Raw genomic sequence first — 17,745 nt, 5'->3', positions numbered from 1 at the left:
TTTTATGCAAGATTTTTCACTGAAAAACTAGACAAACCTTTTATATTGTGTGTAATTTTAGGCAGACAACTGCATTATGCAAACCTCTTAGGAGGAAGTGTCATCTGCAGTTAAATTTCTATGAAATTACTTTTCTGGTATGAGTGCCCGTAAGTCAGTGCTAAGCTGTTTAAAATGCACAACATGGTGAGGTCAAAAAAGGGACTTCTACCAGATGGCAGAGGGCTCTAATTTAGTGTAATTTACTTTAACTACCGGTGATTTCTGTCTATTTAAAAGTCAATTAACATTTTACCGTCATTAAAACTTCCATCAGTCTAAATATGCTTGTCACACCCAATGACAAACGGGAGGGAGTGTCGGGGGGAATACGCAATCCACAAGACCAGCCACTCACCATGTGGCTATTTTAACTCAGTGTCCTCATGTTAAAAGCTTCAAGCAGGGTGTCACAATACAGGTTTAATATTTTCAATGATACAAAACTGTTGACACAGTTCTCCAAAAATAATTAATCTACACAATTTCTGCCTTTAATCATAGGTCACCCACATTTTAACACTACAATCAGACAAATTTCTTCAATTACCATGAACACAGCCTCACTCTTCAGTAAAGGAAGACCTCTTGTTTCAGAGCAATTGGAAAAAACAGCAGTGTTTTTAACTGGTGAATGTTGCCATCTGGTGGTTTGCAGCAGGATATTTACTATATGGTCTTATGGTATAGGCCTACATCATATAGGACTGAACATGAAAAACAGTTCTGCTTATAGTTTATTTGAAAGTATGATGATGTGCATCAAAAATGTAACCTTGTTGCTTTCTCTTTTATCTTTTGATTTTGCTTTGTTTTTACCTTTTGAAAAACAAGACATAAAGACTGTCTATATCGTTAGGTTTGCCGATATAGGAGATACAGCAAATGTGCACGTTCAGCTCAGTTAAACGTGTAACTTTAGCTCATATTATAATTGTAATTGCAGTGCAGCGTATTAGTATCAGGACGGTTATGCAATTTTTGTTGGTTTCACTCTGAACTTACAAGAAAACAACAGCTATTGTGTGAACTATATAGGAATTAGCATTTATAGGCACATGCGTTTCATTTATGGGGCCATATATATATATTTATGTATAGTATATTTATATACTGTTATGTTTAATGTCTGGTTGCAAATCCTTTGTAACTGATGACTGACTGAAGCTCATGACCTATATATCTTACCAGACACTGGGTAACTTCTGCCACGCCTGCTTGTTTACGGTGCATTTTGTTTTCTATCATGTCTTCAACTGAAACGTCGAGTGATTAACCCTACCAGTCAACATTCTCCTTCTTGGCACTGAGTGTTAATGGATCACTGTTTTGAGGCATTTGGCCAGCGGTTTAGATGCTTCTGTTCTGTTCAGAATGCCTCCTGCTGCCAGCACCAGTCATATCATCGATGAAGATGTCAATAAAGACTGGTAGCCAAACATTTCCATGCCACCACATTTTCTTGCTTGCAGCTCTGATTTAAATTCTGGACAGTAATGGTACACATGCACCAATGTTTTACTGCATGATGACTTTCAGAATGCCCACTCCTCACCATGCATAGTGCAGCAGTTTTGCGACATGTAGCAGCATCTTTATCTGTATGACTTTGTGCCAGAAGTCTACAGGCTATTTCTGTACTTTTATGCAAACTGTAACCTGAATTTCTGTTCGGCTATAATTTACAGAAGTAAGATAAGGTCTCATTTTATTTGGATAAGCCCAATAGATTATCTATAGATATTCAATTTTTTAACAAACTATCTGCTAAACATCAGTTCATTCTCAACAGTGTTAGGGTTAGACTTAGGACCATGGGTGAGGGTTAGGGTTAGAGTTGAGGTTGGGGTTAGGGTACATTAAGGCGAATTAAAAAGATGATGAGCAGAATGTAAGTTAATTGCAAGATAAGCATCTACGAAGCATTTACAGTGGACTATCCAAGCTAAGTGCTACTTCAAATTATTAATAAAAGTAAGCTGTTTTTAGATAAATCTGTCATCAACCACTGAAAACATCCTTTTCTTGGTGATGATGAAAGAGTAAAGGTCTCGACCAAGTCAGAAACTTGTATAGTAATATTATTTCAGAAATTACACTTGTAATTACAACTTAATGGGATGTTCATGTGCAAACTCAATGCTAATTCTGATAACATATGAGGGACGAATGAGGATAGTGACGCAACAACTAAGCAAACAATCATCTAATTACACATGGCCCCTTGCAATGAGAAGAATGTATAAAAATATCTGTGATCCCTCCATGATTCCTCTAATATATATTTAAATACATTTTATTTACATTATGCACTACCGACTGTTTAGTTTCTAATCTAATGTGTTGGAACACAAAGCCAAAACAACAACAACTATGTCGCTGTCTAGTTCTGTATGGTCTGTGCTGCATGCGCACAGGCTCTCCACAAACATGGTGGATAAGGCATGAGGGCATGAATGGTAAATGTGTGGGGAAATGACACAGGGATGTTTTATGAATTCATGTATTTCAGATTTTTTATTTTTTAAGATAAGTTTTTTTGACTCTGCATGTCTTGGAACAGGTTTGTTTACTTACAATTAAACAAATAACAAATAAAGGTAACACAGCCCTCCTCCTCAAAACACACACACACACACACACACACACACACACACGCACACAATCTCACTCACTTGACTTACCTTTTAATGGCAACACGCAAATCACGACTTCATCTTGCAACATTTATTAACACAGCTTTCTACAGCGCTTAAATTCAAGCTTTACTCTGGCACATGCCTAATGCACAATACTATGGTTGTATTCTGATTCTGCAGTGGAATTCTCTTACTGAGCTGAGGCTCAGGGGATCATAAACCAACTTAGTGTTCGAAAAACTGTGAGGAACTCGGGCTGCTATAAAAAGAAGCGTTAAATGGATGGTTATGCTTAATTTGAAACACTGTAGCAATTTGGTGTGTTGTGCAGAACAAAAGAGATAGTTTGAGAGTCAGAGAGGGAGAGAAAGAGAGAGAGGGAGAAAGATGCAGAGAGGGAACACAGTCAGACAAGAGGTTAATAGCGGAGAAAGTGAGAGAAAGGATTAAAAAGAAAAGAAGTGAGTGACAGGCAGAAACAGAATGGCGTTGGATTCTATGGCACAGACACAGTCTTTCAGGAGAAACATTTTGTGTATGAATAAAGGAAGCACTTACTAAGGTTACAGTCTATCCCGATACAATCTGGTGGAGAAAGAGAGTGAGATGGTGAGATTAAAAAAAAGAAAAGTAAAGAAATCATTTTTTTTTTTTAAAAAGAACATCCTTCAAGGTATAATCTGCAGACAGTCAAACAGCATTTCATAAAGCACACCATCCGGGGACAAGCTGAGAGTCAAACCTGCCCCTTTCAGACACTTCCCCATCCCACAAACACAAGAGCATAAAAGGCCAATTCATCCTCTCCAAGTAAAGCTCTGCTTTGGAAACTCAAGAGTCCAACAAACCAGCTTCTCACTGTATGCATTCTTATTAGGAGTGTAAAAACGCCCTGATGCATAGAGATGATCAACTGTGATTCAACTGCATCAATTTAGGGATGCACAGTATGATAAAATATAATAATATTACATCATTAATACATTATGCACTCACCTTTCACTTAAATAAAATTCTAAAGTTCTTTTCAAATGTAAAAATGTCTTTTTAATATATAGTACACTGTGCAAAAGTCACCCTTCATTAATTTTTTTCTCATACAAAACGACCATTAAGTACAAGTTATTTATTTTTCAGGAGATTATTTCTGAGTAGATTAGATATAAGATATATAAGGGGAAAGAGGTATAAGGGGAAACTCAAAAATGGGACTTCCCATTGGGACAACCACAGACATAATAGACCACTACAACTGATACAGAAAAACAGTAGTCAAAGCTTTCAACTTTGCTTCAGATCTGAAAAAATCCACAGGTGTTTCTGTCCATCCTTCCACTGTGAGAAGACAACTCAACACGTTTCTGAAAGGATGTGTAGCTGTCAAGTAATTGTTACTGAGAAAAGGAAACAGACAAAAAAGAAGGAAAATGTACAAATCAAACAAAGAAGCTGCTGGTGTTCTCAGAATCCAGACCTCAATATCATTAAACGTGTTTAGGATTACTTGTATCATGAGAAGAAGAAAATGTGATTCTAAAAGAAAAAAATATCTCTGCATATTTCTTTAAAAAACTGAAAGCAAGTCTCCTAAAAAGAATGGAAGCTGTAATAAGGGCAAAACATGAACAGAACTATATACTGAAAAATAAAGATGTGAATATAGATGTGAAGGCTTTTGTGTAATTTTCTGTTGAATATATGTTTTCTGCGTTTTTCCTGATGCTGAAAAATTAATAACTTGAACTAGAAATTAAATCTATAAATGGTCTCTGACTTCTGCACAGTAATTTGAAATACTTTTAATTGAAGCGGAGGTTAAGTACACAGCTTAACATATACAATATTAATAAGAATATACATATTTGCGCTTAAATTTTTCAGTTTGTGGCAAAATACTGCATGTGACTGCAGATAAATGTCTATATTATACTGTATATACTGTACATAAGGCTACATGTCACTACACTGTAAATAGCTGCATTTGTGCATTATTAAAAATAATTCTGAACTGCATCAAAATAGTCAAATCTAATCAAATTGTGAGATTTATTATGCAATCAACCATTCCCTAAACAACTGTAATCAAACTGAAATGTTTGATTTCCATACTTTGTGGATTTTATCTAGGAGTATTCATCTCAAATCTGCTGATGAATTTGATTATTCAGTGCATCAGCACTTTCCCTCAAAAAAGATCTGACACATACAGACCTAAAAGACCTGCAGAAAGTACCTGGAGAGGAAATCGTTCTGCCCTTTCTGAGTCCTGTGGAGTGGATGGAGCCAATAAAGGGGAAGGAAAGGGCAGTCTGCACCAACAGCCAAGTGCAACAGCACTGAATTAACAAACCAATATTCTCGTTTTCTGCTCCAGCAGTAGATACACGGAGATACAGAGAGCTTTTCTCACTGGAGGGAATTCAATAGAAATAATTTACTCAGTATAATGACCCATTCTGTTTAGTAGCCTGAGAAACAGGGACAGAGATAATTCTTTTCATATATAAAACTTCCTCTCTTTAAACTGGCTGCTGAAATCACTTGAGGGCAGGAAGCGAGCTAATGCCAGCAAGTACAAAAAAAATATGAATTAAAATAACTAAGAATTACGTAGGTATGCTTTTTTTTTTTTTTACCCCGCCTTTATACAAAGCTAGGGACTGAAGTCATACAGCCCACAGAAACAGAGAAATTCTGTGTTAAGTGGCATATTTTATAGAGTCTTTTTGTGAAGAAGTAATAATGAGTCAGAGTCATATAAATAGCAAAAGCACTTTTGGCTGTGGTGAGCTCTCCAGTTGTCAACCGCTACAGAAGAGTGAGCACAGACAGCCAGGGACCAGCATCACTGACCAACTGCACTGACCACATATACATACACACACACATGCACTGCTGTCATAAATTATGCCTCTATTTCTTGGCAAGACCCTTTTATGACCATGGCATTTATATGCTCCATGTAACATGTAAGCCCCTATTATTCCCTTTAATATGGTTAGCTGAAGACTCAGTTTAAGACCCATAAATAGAGCGAACACGACTGCTTGCGTCAGCCATAATTTGGACAGGAGCAAAACTGAAGGAGAACAGAATATATTACATTCAGCTTCCAAGTTTTTCTTTTGCACTAATGCAATTTTTCTTCCTCTAAACAATCTTTCTAATCACTATGTTGGCGCATACTCTATATGAAACTGTGCATAAAGCCACTAATTGGGGCATCTCAATTTGCAGCCATAGGCACAAGAATGTATGCCGTTTATACTTCAATCCCTGCCGCACTTTGCAAATACATGCATGCTCCAACCGCATCAAACGTTTTGAGATGTTTTCATGCTTTCCATTTTTAGGTTATTAGAGGCATATGCAATCTATTTTATTCTGGGTTTGGGCAATTGGAATAAGAGCTTAACTGGGATATGCTTCTGAGAAATAAGACGTTTATGCAAGCGGTGTCAGAACCAGAATGCTATTTACGTAAGATTGGAATGTGCATGAAAATGTGGTCATTTTCCCTGCCCTTACAGCAGAGTATAGCAGAGTGAACATGAAGGCTCTGCTCTCAGCTCTGCTGAACTACAACTCCATACACTCCAGCGTGTATATAGCTGCAGACAGCAGGCAGAGCATCAGCCACAGCTCTGGGGACAATGGGGAGCTTATAATAACACCATCGGATTTTACAGTTCAAAGTCTTATTATCCAGTACTCCAAATCCAAAAGTGAGCTGGTCTCTCTGGCTGTCTGCTCCAGGGCTGCAGACATGCTAGCCATTGAAGGCTGCAAAGAGAGAAAAGAAGAGAAGAGAAGAGAAGAGAAGAGAAGAGAAGAGAAGAGGAAGAAATGAGTAGCAAAAAGAACAGAAAGAGAATCCAAGAAAAGGGCATAACAGAAGAGAAGAGAAGAGAAGAGAAGAGAAGAGAAGCAGGCAAAAAGGAAAGAACAGAACAGATGAGCAGAAAAAAGAAAGACAAGAAGAGCCAAGAGAAGAGAAGAGAAGAGAAGAAAAGAGAAGAGAAGAGAAGAGAAATGATCCAGAGGATGAAATGAATTGTGGGAACCACAAGACTCCATGTGATAACATGTTTCCCAGTGGTCACCGTCAGCAAACAGTGACCCCTGCTGACTCATCTCTCAACACTGTTAATTCCCTCAGACGGTGCTCAGAGAGCACACAAGTGCCAACGATCAGAGGTCAAAGGTTACCTAGGTTGACGGTGAGTTTAACTCTTCCCCCGTCAAGCTCCAGGCGCAGGGTGTCTGCGGACTCTGAGGAGGTGGTGGCCATGAGTAGGCCATAGGCCCTCTGGGACATGAAACGCAATGAGACGTCCTCCGCCTCCGTGTGCATGGCGCGAGGCATCAGCACCTTCAGGAACATGCTGCCATCATAGCTCAGCACCGTGGACTCTAAAAGCAGCAAAGGAGAAGAGAGAGGTCAACAAAGCCTGCCTTGTTTTATTGTTATTTAACTGACCTACCCATGCTCTGCCACGGTTTGTTTTCCTTTGATTTACCTTGTTGTCCAGTAATTTGGAGACAGTGTCTTAAACAGAAGCAGACGCAGGAGTAAACACAGTGACAGCAAGTGAGTTGAAGCTTGGCCTTTGTCAAATAAAAGAACATAATAAAAGTGCTGTTCAGGTGTGTTTTGTAGTGTGAAGTTGTGGTTGTGGTATGAAGACATCTTTAATTTGGCCACAAAACTATAATCATTCCAGTAACCAAGAACAGAACTGTGAATGTAACACGAATATTACTGTCCTGTGGCCTCTTAGCCTCATGCCTTCTTCTCCAAAGCAATTTTGCCTGAGGTTGTTCAAGGCTCATTTCAGCTGATGTACGAGTCATGTGTTTTTCCTGATGTGTGGAACCCTGACGCTGGGGTTTGAGGATGCCCTAAAACAGGTGTGCCCAATCCTGGTCCTGGAGATCTACAGCCCTGCACAGCTTAGTTACACCTCTAATCAAACACATATGATTCTGTTAATGAAGGCCTTTAGGAGCATCTAAATATCAGAGCCAGGTGTGTTGGATTTTAACTCTTCAGGGTGGTAGATCTCCATGACCAGGATTGAGCACCCATGCCCTAAAATATGGTTGGCTGTTACCACGGTAACTTGGTTAACCGTCACCAGACACAGGCCTATTTTGACAAAAAACTATGTTACGCCTTACAATTCCTCATTAGGTAGAACTTGATTTTTGCCAACACCAGGGTTGTTTCTAGACTGCTGGTTGTACTGGGGCACACTCTACATTAAGCTGGGCACAGCCCAACCTATTTGGTGGTCAGTCACAGAGGCTGAACAGTCCACATCAAAAACAGAAAGTTGTAAAGATGCTGGAGGACTGTGGGAAATGTAGTGTGTCTGCAGCAAATTTTCACATTTGTTTTGTATTGTTCAGCCCAAATCAAGGTTAAAACCAGAAACTTTACAGCTTACATATTAACTTCTTTCCCATGGTTACCGTTGGGCATGTCAACAGTTTACTGGGGCATGATACCCCTGGCCAACAATCTGCAAAGCTTGCCCAACCTCGCAGTTGCTACAAAAAAATACATTTGTGGGTGGGCCATGGATAGCCAAATGGATGTAGGGATTTAAATGATATTTATGTGCTAGCAACTAATCTGTTGCAATCTGCTGTAATCTATAGCTAATTCTATCTTTATATTAGCATAGCATTGTGTGGTATCCCTTTTTTTAATACCATCAAACCGTCTCCAAATACCGCAGTGTAAGGTATTACCAGGGGGAGGGGGTGTCTTAAGTGATGTAAAAGAATGACGTTTCTAGTCTCGTCATACATTTTTTTAAATCTAAAAAAAAAATTTTAAAGTTCACTTACATGATCACCAGCAGGTGAACAAGTGCAAGATTTTCAATGCACCATTTAATAAATGTCAAAGCAAAATCTATCTAACAATTAATAAATGCTAAACAGTGCTGCAAACTACGAGAGTGGAGCTGGTTAGCACTGGCTATTAGCATAGTTAGCATGATAACCACTCTGAACACAACCAAACGTGAGTTAGCGCTAAACTAAACCGGTATGTTTTCCTTTGCGTTATCTGTCGTCTAGTAATTTAGAGGAATTTAGAAGATAATGAATCAGTTCTGAGGGAGTCAAGCAGCTGGCACTGAAGGGACAGAAAGGTGAAATTAAACCTGTTTTTGGAGTCTGGATCTGCAGCTTGATCAGCTAACTTAATGTTACCTTAGTGAACAGATTAAAGACCCAAACAGTGCAATCACAACCATACAGCTTTGATTCTGACTAACTTGTGATCTGCTGACACAAGTTTAGATGATATAAACTAATGTCGGAGAAAGCAAATGAGCACAAGTGACATTAAACTGAAATCGAGCCTGTTCTGTGGTGTGTGCGACTGTAGCGTTTTAGTTAACAGGTCAAACATACCACACAGAACTAGGGTGATCAGACATCATTTTTGGTGGTCTGTCCCTGGCTGGAGCTGTCACTGCAAATGTCCCTGTTTTTAACTGTGAATTAAAAACACACCAGAAAGTCTTAAAAAAAAAACCTGGCAGACAGACAGACGTCTCACATTGTGCTTGGTTTGGCCAACAGAGGCTGCTGGCTGCTGCTGGTGCCTACTAACCACTTCTACTACTTACTTGCCTAGTTTTAGAGAATACTGCTGTGTTAAACGTTATTCGCACTACCAGGTGATAAGTAGGATCTGATTTGTATAGGCATACAATCTACTTGAATGCAGGCTACCTTGCAATCTACAAATAGTGCATCAGATTTTTAAACAGCATCACTTTTTCAGCCATCCATATACAACATATGGCATATGCTGATAGCAGCTGTCTGTCTCTCCAGAACTGAATCTGGCTCAGGGGTTTGTTTGGGGTCTGGCTATTGGACTATAGCCTGGGTCTCTTTTTTACAGCCAAAATATTTAATATGAATATGAATTATGGTCTCATATAACCACTGAATCGCTTGCGGTAAACATATCCCTGCCTAAGTCACTAGAGTTAGTGCTTTTGAGAGCCTTTCAACTAGTGACTATTTCTAAAAAGTGATGAGCGACAAATCTCATGGGGAGAAAGCAAGAAATATAAATGTTTTCTAGGACTACTGTAATTTATTCCCATGCTTACTGACCATTTTCTTTTTTGAGTGTTCATAGCTTTACTCAACATGGTAGGCTACCGTATGACTTTCTGACATGGTTTACAAAGTTAGTTAGTAAGTAATTTTATCAGTCAGCATTCACCATAGTCTTGGATTTTGCAGACGCTTGTAGGTCTAGCCCTAGGTGGCCAATCAACTCCATTGGCAGTTCAATTAACTACAAAATACAAAAGTTTACAAAACATAGGACTGGAAACTGGAGACAAGGTACAGATTTGAAGATCTCCATAGTTTATAACAGAACAACAGTTACCATGGTCAAAATACATGAAACTAGAACTGTCTCCCCCTTTTAATTTCACGGATAAAAACACTGGATATTTTAATGATGTATTGACCGCCGAACTGAAAATGTTCTCGGTTTTCATTTCAGAAATCTGGTCACCTTACACAGCACATGCTTGGTTCCAGCTAACAGATGCTAAAATGACACCCGATTAGAGGATATCTGATAGCGTAAAGTTGAGTGACTGAGTAAAAGCTCGAAATCGAATGTGTTCTGGTCCTGCAAGGTCCAAACTTTCGAAATCATTATTTGTAAGGTGTACACACCAGCGCCAGCACTCAATGACTCCATGTATTCTTCGATTTCTCAGCGCATCACAGCATGCCACTCAGCATTTTGTCATTAATACATTAAATAAACAGGCCCTGGCCATATAAGGGGTTAATGATGGTGAACTGAAATAAAACTGTTTATATTATGCTTCTGTCTTTTATGTCTGTGTATTGTGCATGTATATTGTGTGTATATATTCAACTGAATGTTATCTGTAGATATCACAAGTACTCAAGCCCAGCAATCATTAACAATAATTAGACACAAACAAAAGAAATCTCCCATATGTAATGAACTGTCCATCCACCTTGCGTGTGAAGCTGAAGTAACCAGCAACTGAAAAGTTTTGTTTCTCCAGAAGCCCTTCAACATAGGACGGAAGACAGTCGATGATGATAACTAAATAATGAATACTGTGTTTAGATTTCATATCACACACCATATGCACTGCTGTAACTTTCACCAGCAAATAAAAATAAATAAATAAAAAAATTGCACTGATGACAGAAATGAGCTCAAACCCATGGTAGGCGTCATGTGATCGCAGTGATACGGTTATCATCACAGCCCTATATTAGCACAATGAACACAATTGGGAGGCAAATGTTGCAAGACAGATTCAATGTCACAACAACCACACAAACACACAAACATACACACACACACACATACACACACAATTAAATTCAATAAATTATCCAAAGACAATGCTGTCATTGCCACAGAAACACCACTGACTGAGGTAAGGCAACCAATTAGAGTTTACGAGCTCCTTCAAGGAGCTTTAAAACGGCATCAAATGATTAGAAAATTTGACTCTTCTGAGAAATGAAAATGCTTGTCAATAGTAATCTTAACAAGAATTAGGTTAGTCAGATCCTTTTTATAGCACATTTCTACTCAAAACCACATAATCCCCCAGTATAACAGCATTAAAACTAGCCACTTATTTGAAGCACCAATGTTCTGAGCAAGCTATCGTCTTGTTCCAGTCACTGCGACCAGAATAAGATGATAGCTTTCTCATATGATAATAGTGGACTTCATAGAGTCAAACTAAGATTCCACCAAAAGACACAAGAGGGCAGAAGTGAGTTAGAAATGTATCAGCACGAAAACAAATAAATAAATAAAACAAACAAAGGGATCTCTGAATTTGAGTCACTGTGAATAGGATTCTGTTACTGTGAGCCACTGTGATTCACAAACACGCCACAACAGCAGAGCAGCGTGGCATAACTCATTTCTGCCCAGATCAGAGACAGCAGGGTTTATGATGCCCCAAATCTCTGTCCCTCCCCTCCAGTGGTCCGCACAATATGTTTACAATGAACACAGCCTCAGCCTTGTCCCTGTCTGAGGCGCCAAGAGCGTTTTTCCTTAATTGTCTTTAACAGCCTATAATGTATTAATTTAATCTGACACTGCATTTTAAAGGTTTGTTGTAGTCTGTCACAAGTATTTGTCAGATGTTTTGAGTCAATCTTTAAACACAGCATTTATATGAGCTTACACTGCTAATTTTTATAAGCCTATATTGTTGATTTTTATATGGTACAGATAAAAGAGTTATAGTGCAAAATAAAGCTCCATTGTTGCTGGCACATTTACTTTACACTCCTAAAAAAGATGGTTCCTCAAAGGTTCTTTAGTAAAGAAATGGTTCTATAAAGATCCATGAACACTCCAAGAACCCTTTGCATGATTAAATGGTTCTTTAGAATGTGCTGTTGATGGTTCTACATAGAACCTTTTTAAAAAATCCTTTTGGGTGCTATATAGAACCCTTTTCAAAAAGAACCATCTATAGCACATTCTGAAGAACACTTTCATGATGTAAAGAACCCTTTAATCATGCAAAGGTTTCCTTGAGCGTTCATGGTTCTTTATAGAACCATTTTATTTACTAAAGAATCCTAAAAAGAACCATCTTTTTAAAGAGTGTACCAGTTATATTTACTACAACTCAGAGGCTCTCAAACCAGTTATCAGAGCCCCACAATGGTCCACATTTTTGCTCTCTCTCTATGTGTTAGGGCTTGTGATCAAGCAAAAATGTGGCGATCTGGAGAGTAGATTGAGAACCACTGCTATTACTAACTAGGCTAACTAAGGCTGAGCTAACTTTTGTCCAGCTAATGCTAAAGCTTCAGCCTCAAGGCTTTCAAGGACACCATACAGTCGTATGAAAACGTTTCCATAGGTTTGGACTCCCCTGGTCAATTTATATGACATAAAATGTAGCCTTTGCAAAAGTTATGTTTCATTTTTTTCGCCCAAGCCTGTGCCCCTGCCCCTTTCAACTCAGAAGTGTTTTTCTAAAGGGCCTTTGTAAAACATATCCCTGGAATGCAGGCAGTTTGGCTGTGCCAAAATTTACAAAAGGGATTTAAAAACACCTGATCACACAGTGTGCACACTGTTTCTCATGCTCATCTTCTTCCCTGACTCTTTCAGTTTACATAGTAAGACAGCACCAGTGGATCTGGCCAGCTTCAAATTTCACAGCACGCAAGACTGTAAGGTACATCACACTTATTTGTTATACACGGCAATAAAGTGTGTCATTAAGACACATCTTTCATTGCATTATAAAAGCAATGAAGTTTGATACTTATACAAAGATGGCTTGCGTTGAGAGTCTAAATTTATGGAATTGTATTCAGTAACTCAATAACACTCAATTTTTTAAGTGTTATACCCAAGTTTGGCTACAATGTTGCTTGCTAGCTAACTGCTATCATTATACACAAAGAATGAAACAGTCAAAAAATGGTTAATTAAAAGAATGTGAATAATATATGATCACTGCAATTATTTAATAAAACATTTATTACGTTTAGGTCTGTTTTTGATTCTTGTAAGACTTGAACTATTATTATTTTTTTTTTTACAAAACATTTTATTAATAAAATACAAAATCTTTTCATTTAAATTTCCACCAACATGATGCGCATATGTTGCAGCAATAAAATGCTCACTTGCACATACTTGCAGACCACTGCTCTCCCTTAACCCAAAACCCCGCCTGCCTATTTGCTCACCAGTTTCGCAGTTGGGCCCCAGGTAGCCGGTGCCGGAGCAGTCGCAGATGTGGCGATTCCAGCCCTCTCTGCAGTGGCCTCCGTGTGCACAGGGCTCAGCGCTGCAGCGCCGGTGGGTTTCGCGTGTGCAGAAGCTGCTGACCCCTGCTGCGCTCTGTAGTTCTGCCAGCCGCCGCAGGTCCCTACTGCGGCCATCCACAAACAGATCCCTCACACAGCCCACAAAGCCCAGTCGCAGTGGTGCCGTCCACACCTCAGGCAGCAGAAGCAGTCCATCATGGTCTTCAGGCAAACCCCCCAGATACATCTCCCCATCCAGATCCAGGACTTCACTGCCCTCGTTGGAGGAGAAGGGCATACTGCGACCATTCACTGAGATGGAGCCTGCAGGAAGGAAAAGAGTTAGGGGTTAAATCAGGATATAGGATATGGGGAGGTCTACTTCTTTCATGGGTGCCAACAATGTTAGAAATTATCACTCAGCTTAAACATTATTTAATGGTGTTATTGGCATTAATATCAGGGAAATATGATTAATACTATATTACCACTCAAAGGTTTAGGATCACTGTTCAAAAGTTTGTTATTAGATATACAGTATATTACAGTATATGATCTCTCATTTAATATCAGTGTATAATATACAGTTATTTTTTATTCTGCATTTTAAAGTTATTATTATATATAAAATAATAAAAAATTATTAGCAAAATATTTATTGACACATGATTCCAAACAGTAGAGTAGATGTCAATATATCAAGTAAAATCTACTTCTTGCAAGGCACAAGTCTAAAGCATAATGTAATTCCATATTTTTTCTCACTCATAACTCATTTAAACAAGGGGAGAAATTCTGTCAGAAGTGCAGATTCCAAGCTTTTATCAATCAATACTACATATGTAAGGTATTTTACTATGATTTGCCTTTGATGAAAAGTTCTTGTTTTATGTGCAGTCTTGCATAAAAATCCAGCCATTTCACGTTTCCCACAATCGTGGTATTTCTTGCCATCAAAGCAGACAGAAAAAAGTCAAACCTGTCAATATAAAATGTAAAGTGAATGTAAATGTAATTAATTGTGTAGCTCGCTATGTAACTGAGTCTGTAATTATTTAAGTATGTTTGAATTATATAACAAAACAAAAGAAATAACTCTCACCTTATAAGGGCAAATAAAAATCTGAGATAGAAGAAACAGGCTTACTGTTTGAAGATACTTGATTTAGTTACTTCAGTGGTGTCAATTTTACCTAGCTATGCAAGCTAGGCTAGCTACTCGCAGGATACAATCAGATGTAAGCTTACAGCAGAAAAACAGTGACAGCAATTTTCGACGCTATTTAAAGGTTGAGCAGAGGTGGCTGATATTGGAAAAAATATACTGTCATGATACTTCAGGTAGTTTTTTATGACACACTATACTTATTATATTATATTATCACAATATTTATTTTTTCTGACTTCTGGAAGTCAGAACAAAGTAGTGCCACATTTTAAAAATACTGTGAAACTATAAATACAATGATTTGTATTTAACATTCCATACTGTGCTGCGCTAAATCCAATTAAATAGGACTAATAATGCTGCCTCTATAACAAATGATGCAGTTGGGAAGTGATTTTTAAGTACTTACGATATCCACAATTTGCTCAAATAGGCATATTGTGACATATTGTGATGTAATTTATCATGATAACAATAAATACTGTTGATGACTGCAACGTTATAAGGAGGCAGTGAGGGATAAGGAGGATGGTGGGGTGTAGCTGTCAATGAGATGTCTACCTTTCTAGTGTGGTTTATTACAATGAATAGCTTAATAGATCTCACAAAGTTTTAGAAATAATTTACATTTCCATACAATTATAGAACCAAAACTCAACTCTGCTTGTTATTCACATAACCCAAAGGTATGCTGAAGCCCACTTAACCCCTGGAGGCAGCGAATGGGGAACAGAGAGGAAATGCATGGCCCATGCAGCGCTAAAGTTGCCTTTAAATAATAATGAGAAGTGGTAAGTAACACAAGCATAATAACCTGGAGCTGCTGGGGTTTAAACCTCATGCTGAAGGGCACAAAGGTTGTGTTCATAAATAAAGTAGGGGCATCAGTAGCTGTAGCCCTCCAGCATTACAGCAGCATCACTTAGTGGACCCATAGGGGTTTGAACCAGAGACCCTCGACTCTGGTGTGGCATCTGAGCCTTACCCCCGAGCCTCTGCTGCCCACTGTATAAGCTCAGATTGACAAAGACAACAGATTCATATGGCTAGGGTAAAAAAAGTAAAGTGATCCGCACTGATTGCCGGCTCTTTTGTGGGTTTGTAATCCCTTACGTCGTACATCTGAGGCAGCAGACCTTGCTGGAGGAGGAGAGGCTTTAGTAGTGGATGGATTAGCAGAGAATAAAAGTCCCTGAGCTTCACTAGTGGAGAGCAAGTCCCAGAGATATGCTAATGGCTGCAGATAGAGCTCATAAGGACACTACCAGCCTCCAGTAGCTCATCACTGGGCTTGGGCGATTTGACGACATGAAATTATTATCACAACCAGTTATGGCAACTCTGGCATGTAATTACATGTGCATGTTTAACGATTCAAAAGAGGCCCTCCACTAGTACGGCTAAGATAAAGTTGACGGATATCAGAGCAAAAAACAACCAAGTACAAGCATGAGAATTTGAGAGGTCACAGGAAGCAGCCATTGGAAGCAGGAATGCAGAAAGTGGTTGAGCCGAGAGGGCTGCAGCATTCCCAGAGCTCAGGACTGTTTAACTCCAACTGGTAAAAATAATTTAAAATGATAATTCGAGCATAAAGAAATACAAACATATGCAAACCTTTGGGTGCCTGGTTAAATTACATGTTTTGTTGATTTTTTAACTGAAAATAAGTTAACACATCCTCTACAGAGAACACACTTTTTAATAAATTGCACATTTTAGTTCACATACTGTTTATTTGCGCTGTTTGAAATCGAAGACTCAAAACACGCTCTTCATCCCTGATTGAAGTGGTTAGTTTTCGCACTGTGGAGAGTCTCGTTCAAAAATATGTTCAACTTGTTTGACTCTCACTGAGTACTGCAGGAAATTATTCAGCTCCACCGTGTGACCTAATTATAAAATATAGATTTCGAAAGGAACCAAATTTGGACTACAGAACACAATTTTTTTGTTTTGTTTTTTGAATATGAAAAATAACATTGTCTACAGGAAAAATTTAAATCGCAGGTAAAATACCAAAAAATGCTTGTACGATACTGAACCCAAGTGTTATATAAAACACCTACACTGTAACAAGTGGCTCGTCAGATCTACCTAAAATAATTACTTCATTTGGTAACAAGCAATTGAACTAGTTTTATTCAACTTAAAAACTACACTGATTGAAAGAATCGTTCAAAGTATTTATTTAGGTTGAATAAAACTGGTTAATTTACTTGTTACCACATGAAGTGATTTTTGTGAGGAGCCACTTTTTTACAGTTTTAATAAAAGCCGTGGGAGGGAACTGTGACATTAAGTCAAGTGACTATTGAGATTAGGATCCCATACTTAACATTCAAAAATGCTGATAAAGTACACATTCACCAGTTGCATAGGGCCAACATGGTACAAACATAAGCCTTCCACAAGACCAACATTAACCTCAATCATGGTTGGGACTTTACCTAACAGTGAAACAACCCTGCTTAACTTTAAGCAGTTCTATTCCTGGCTCAGACAGTGGTCTCTCCTACCTTTACGGCCCTCTCTCTGGAAGTCCACATGGCACCACTCGCCATCGTTCACCTTCTTGCTGCTGGCCTTCATCTTGACGCTGCCGGAGCCCATGTCCATGAGCAGGTACAGAAAGCCTTCCAGCAGTTCCATGGCAAAGAAGTCCACCCTGGGCCGGCGTTCTCGGGGCCCCTGCACTCGTCCATGGCTGTACAGCAGCAGACCACTGGGCTCTGTGGTGCGGAAATCAAAGGAGACAGAGCCGGTCTTCTTGGCATTCCAGCGAGGAAGTGTGACATAGGCGGCTGGCGTGTCAAAGCTGACTGGGTCCAGTGCGGCCACATCCTCGCAGCGGAAGGTCAGATCGCCATGCAGGGTGACCTTGGGGTCATGCAACTCGGCCAGATGGGAGAGCTCTAGCCTGAACTCGTTATTGGTGTACACCACCTGGGAGAAAAAGGGAGAGAGATGGGAGTAAGGAGATATAGAAAGAGCATAGTGTGAGAGAGACAGCCCTATTTTCAGTCTGCAGGCTTCTACGCTGACAGGGTGTGGAAATGG

General features: G+C 39.0%; 1 protein-coding gene across 1 annotated transcript in view; it reads right to left on the bottom strand.

The window, feature by feature from the left end:
- The window catches only part of nrxn2a (neurexin 2a), a 340,805-nt gene that overhangs the window by 227,948 nt on the left and 95,112 nt on the right, over positions 1–17,745 (bottom strand). The window contains exons 8-11 of the mRNA XM_036588000.1: positions 17,205–17,631; positions 13,458–13,841; positions 6,888–7,091; positions 3,237–3,263 (exon numbers count right to left, since the gene is read on the bottom strand). Of these exons, the coding sequence (XP_036443893.1) occupies positions 3,237–3,263; positions 6,888–7,091; positions 13,458–13,841; positions 17,205–17,631 (1,042 nt within the window). The remainder of the gene's footprint in view (positions 1–3,236; positions 3,264–6,887; positions 7,092–13,457; positions 13,842–17,204; positions 17,632–17,745) is intronic.

Source organism: Colossoma macropomum, unplaced genomic scaffold, assembly GCF_904425465.1.
Source record: "Colossoma macropomum unplaced genomic scaffold, Colossoma_macropomum, whole genome shotgun sequence".
NCBI lineage: Eukaryota > Metazoa > Chordata > Actinopteri > Characiformes > Serrasalmidae > Colossoma > Colossoma macropomum.
This window is presented reverse-complemented; position numbering and strand designations above follow the sequence as displayed.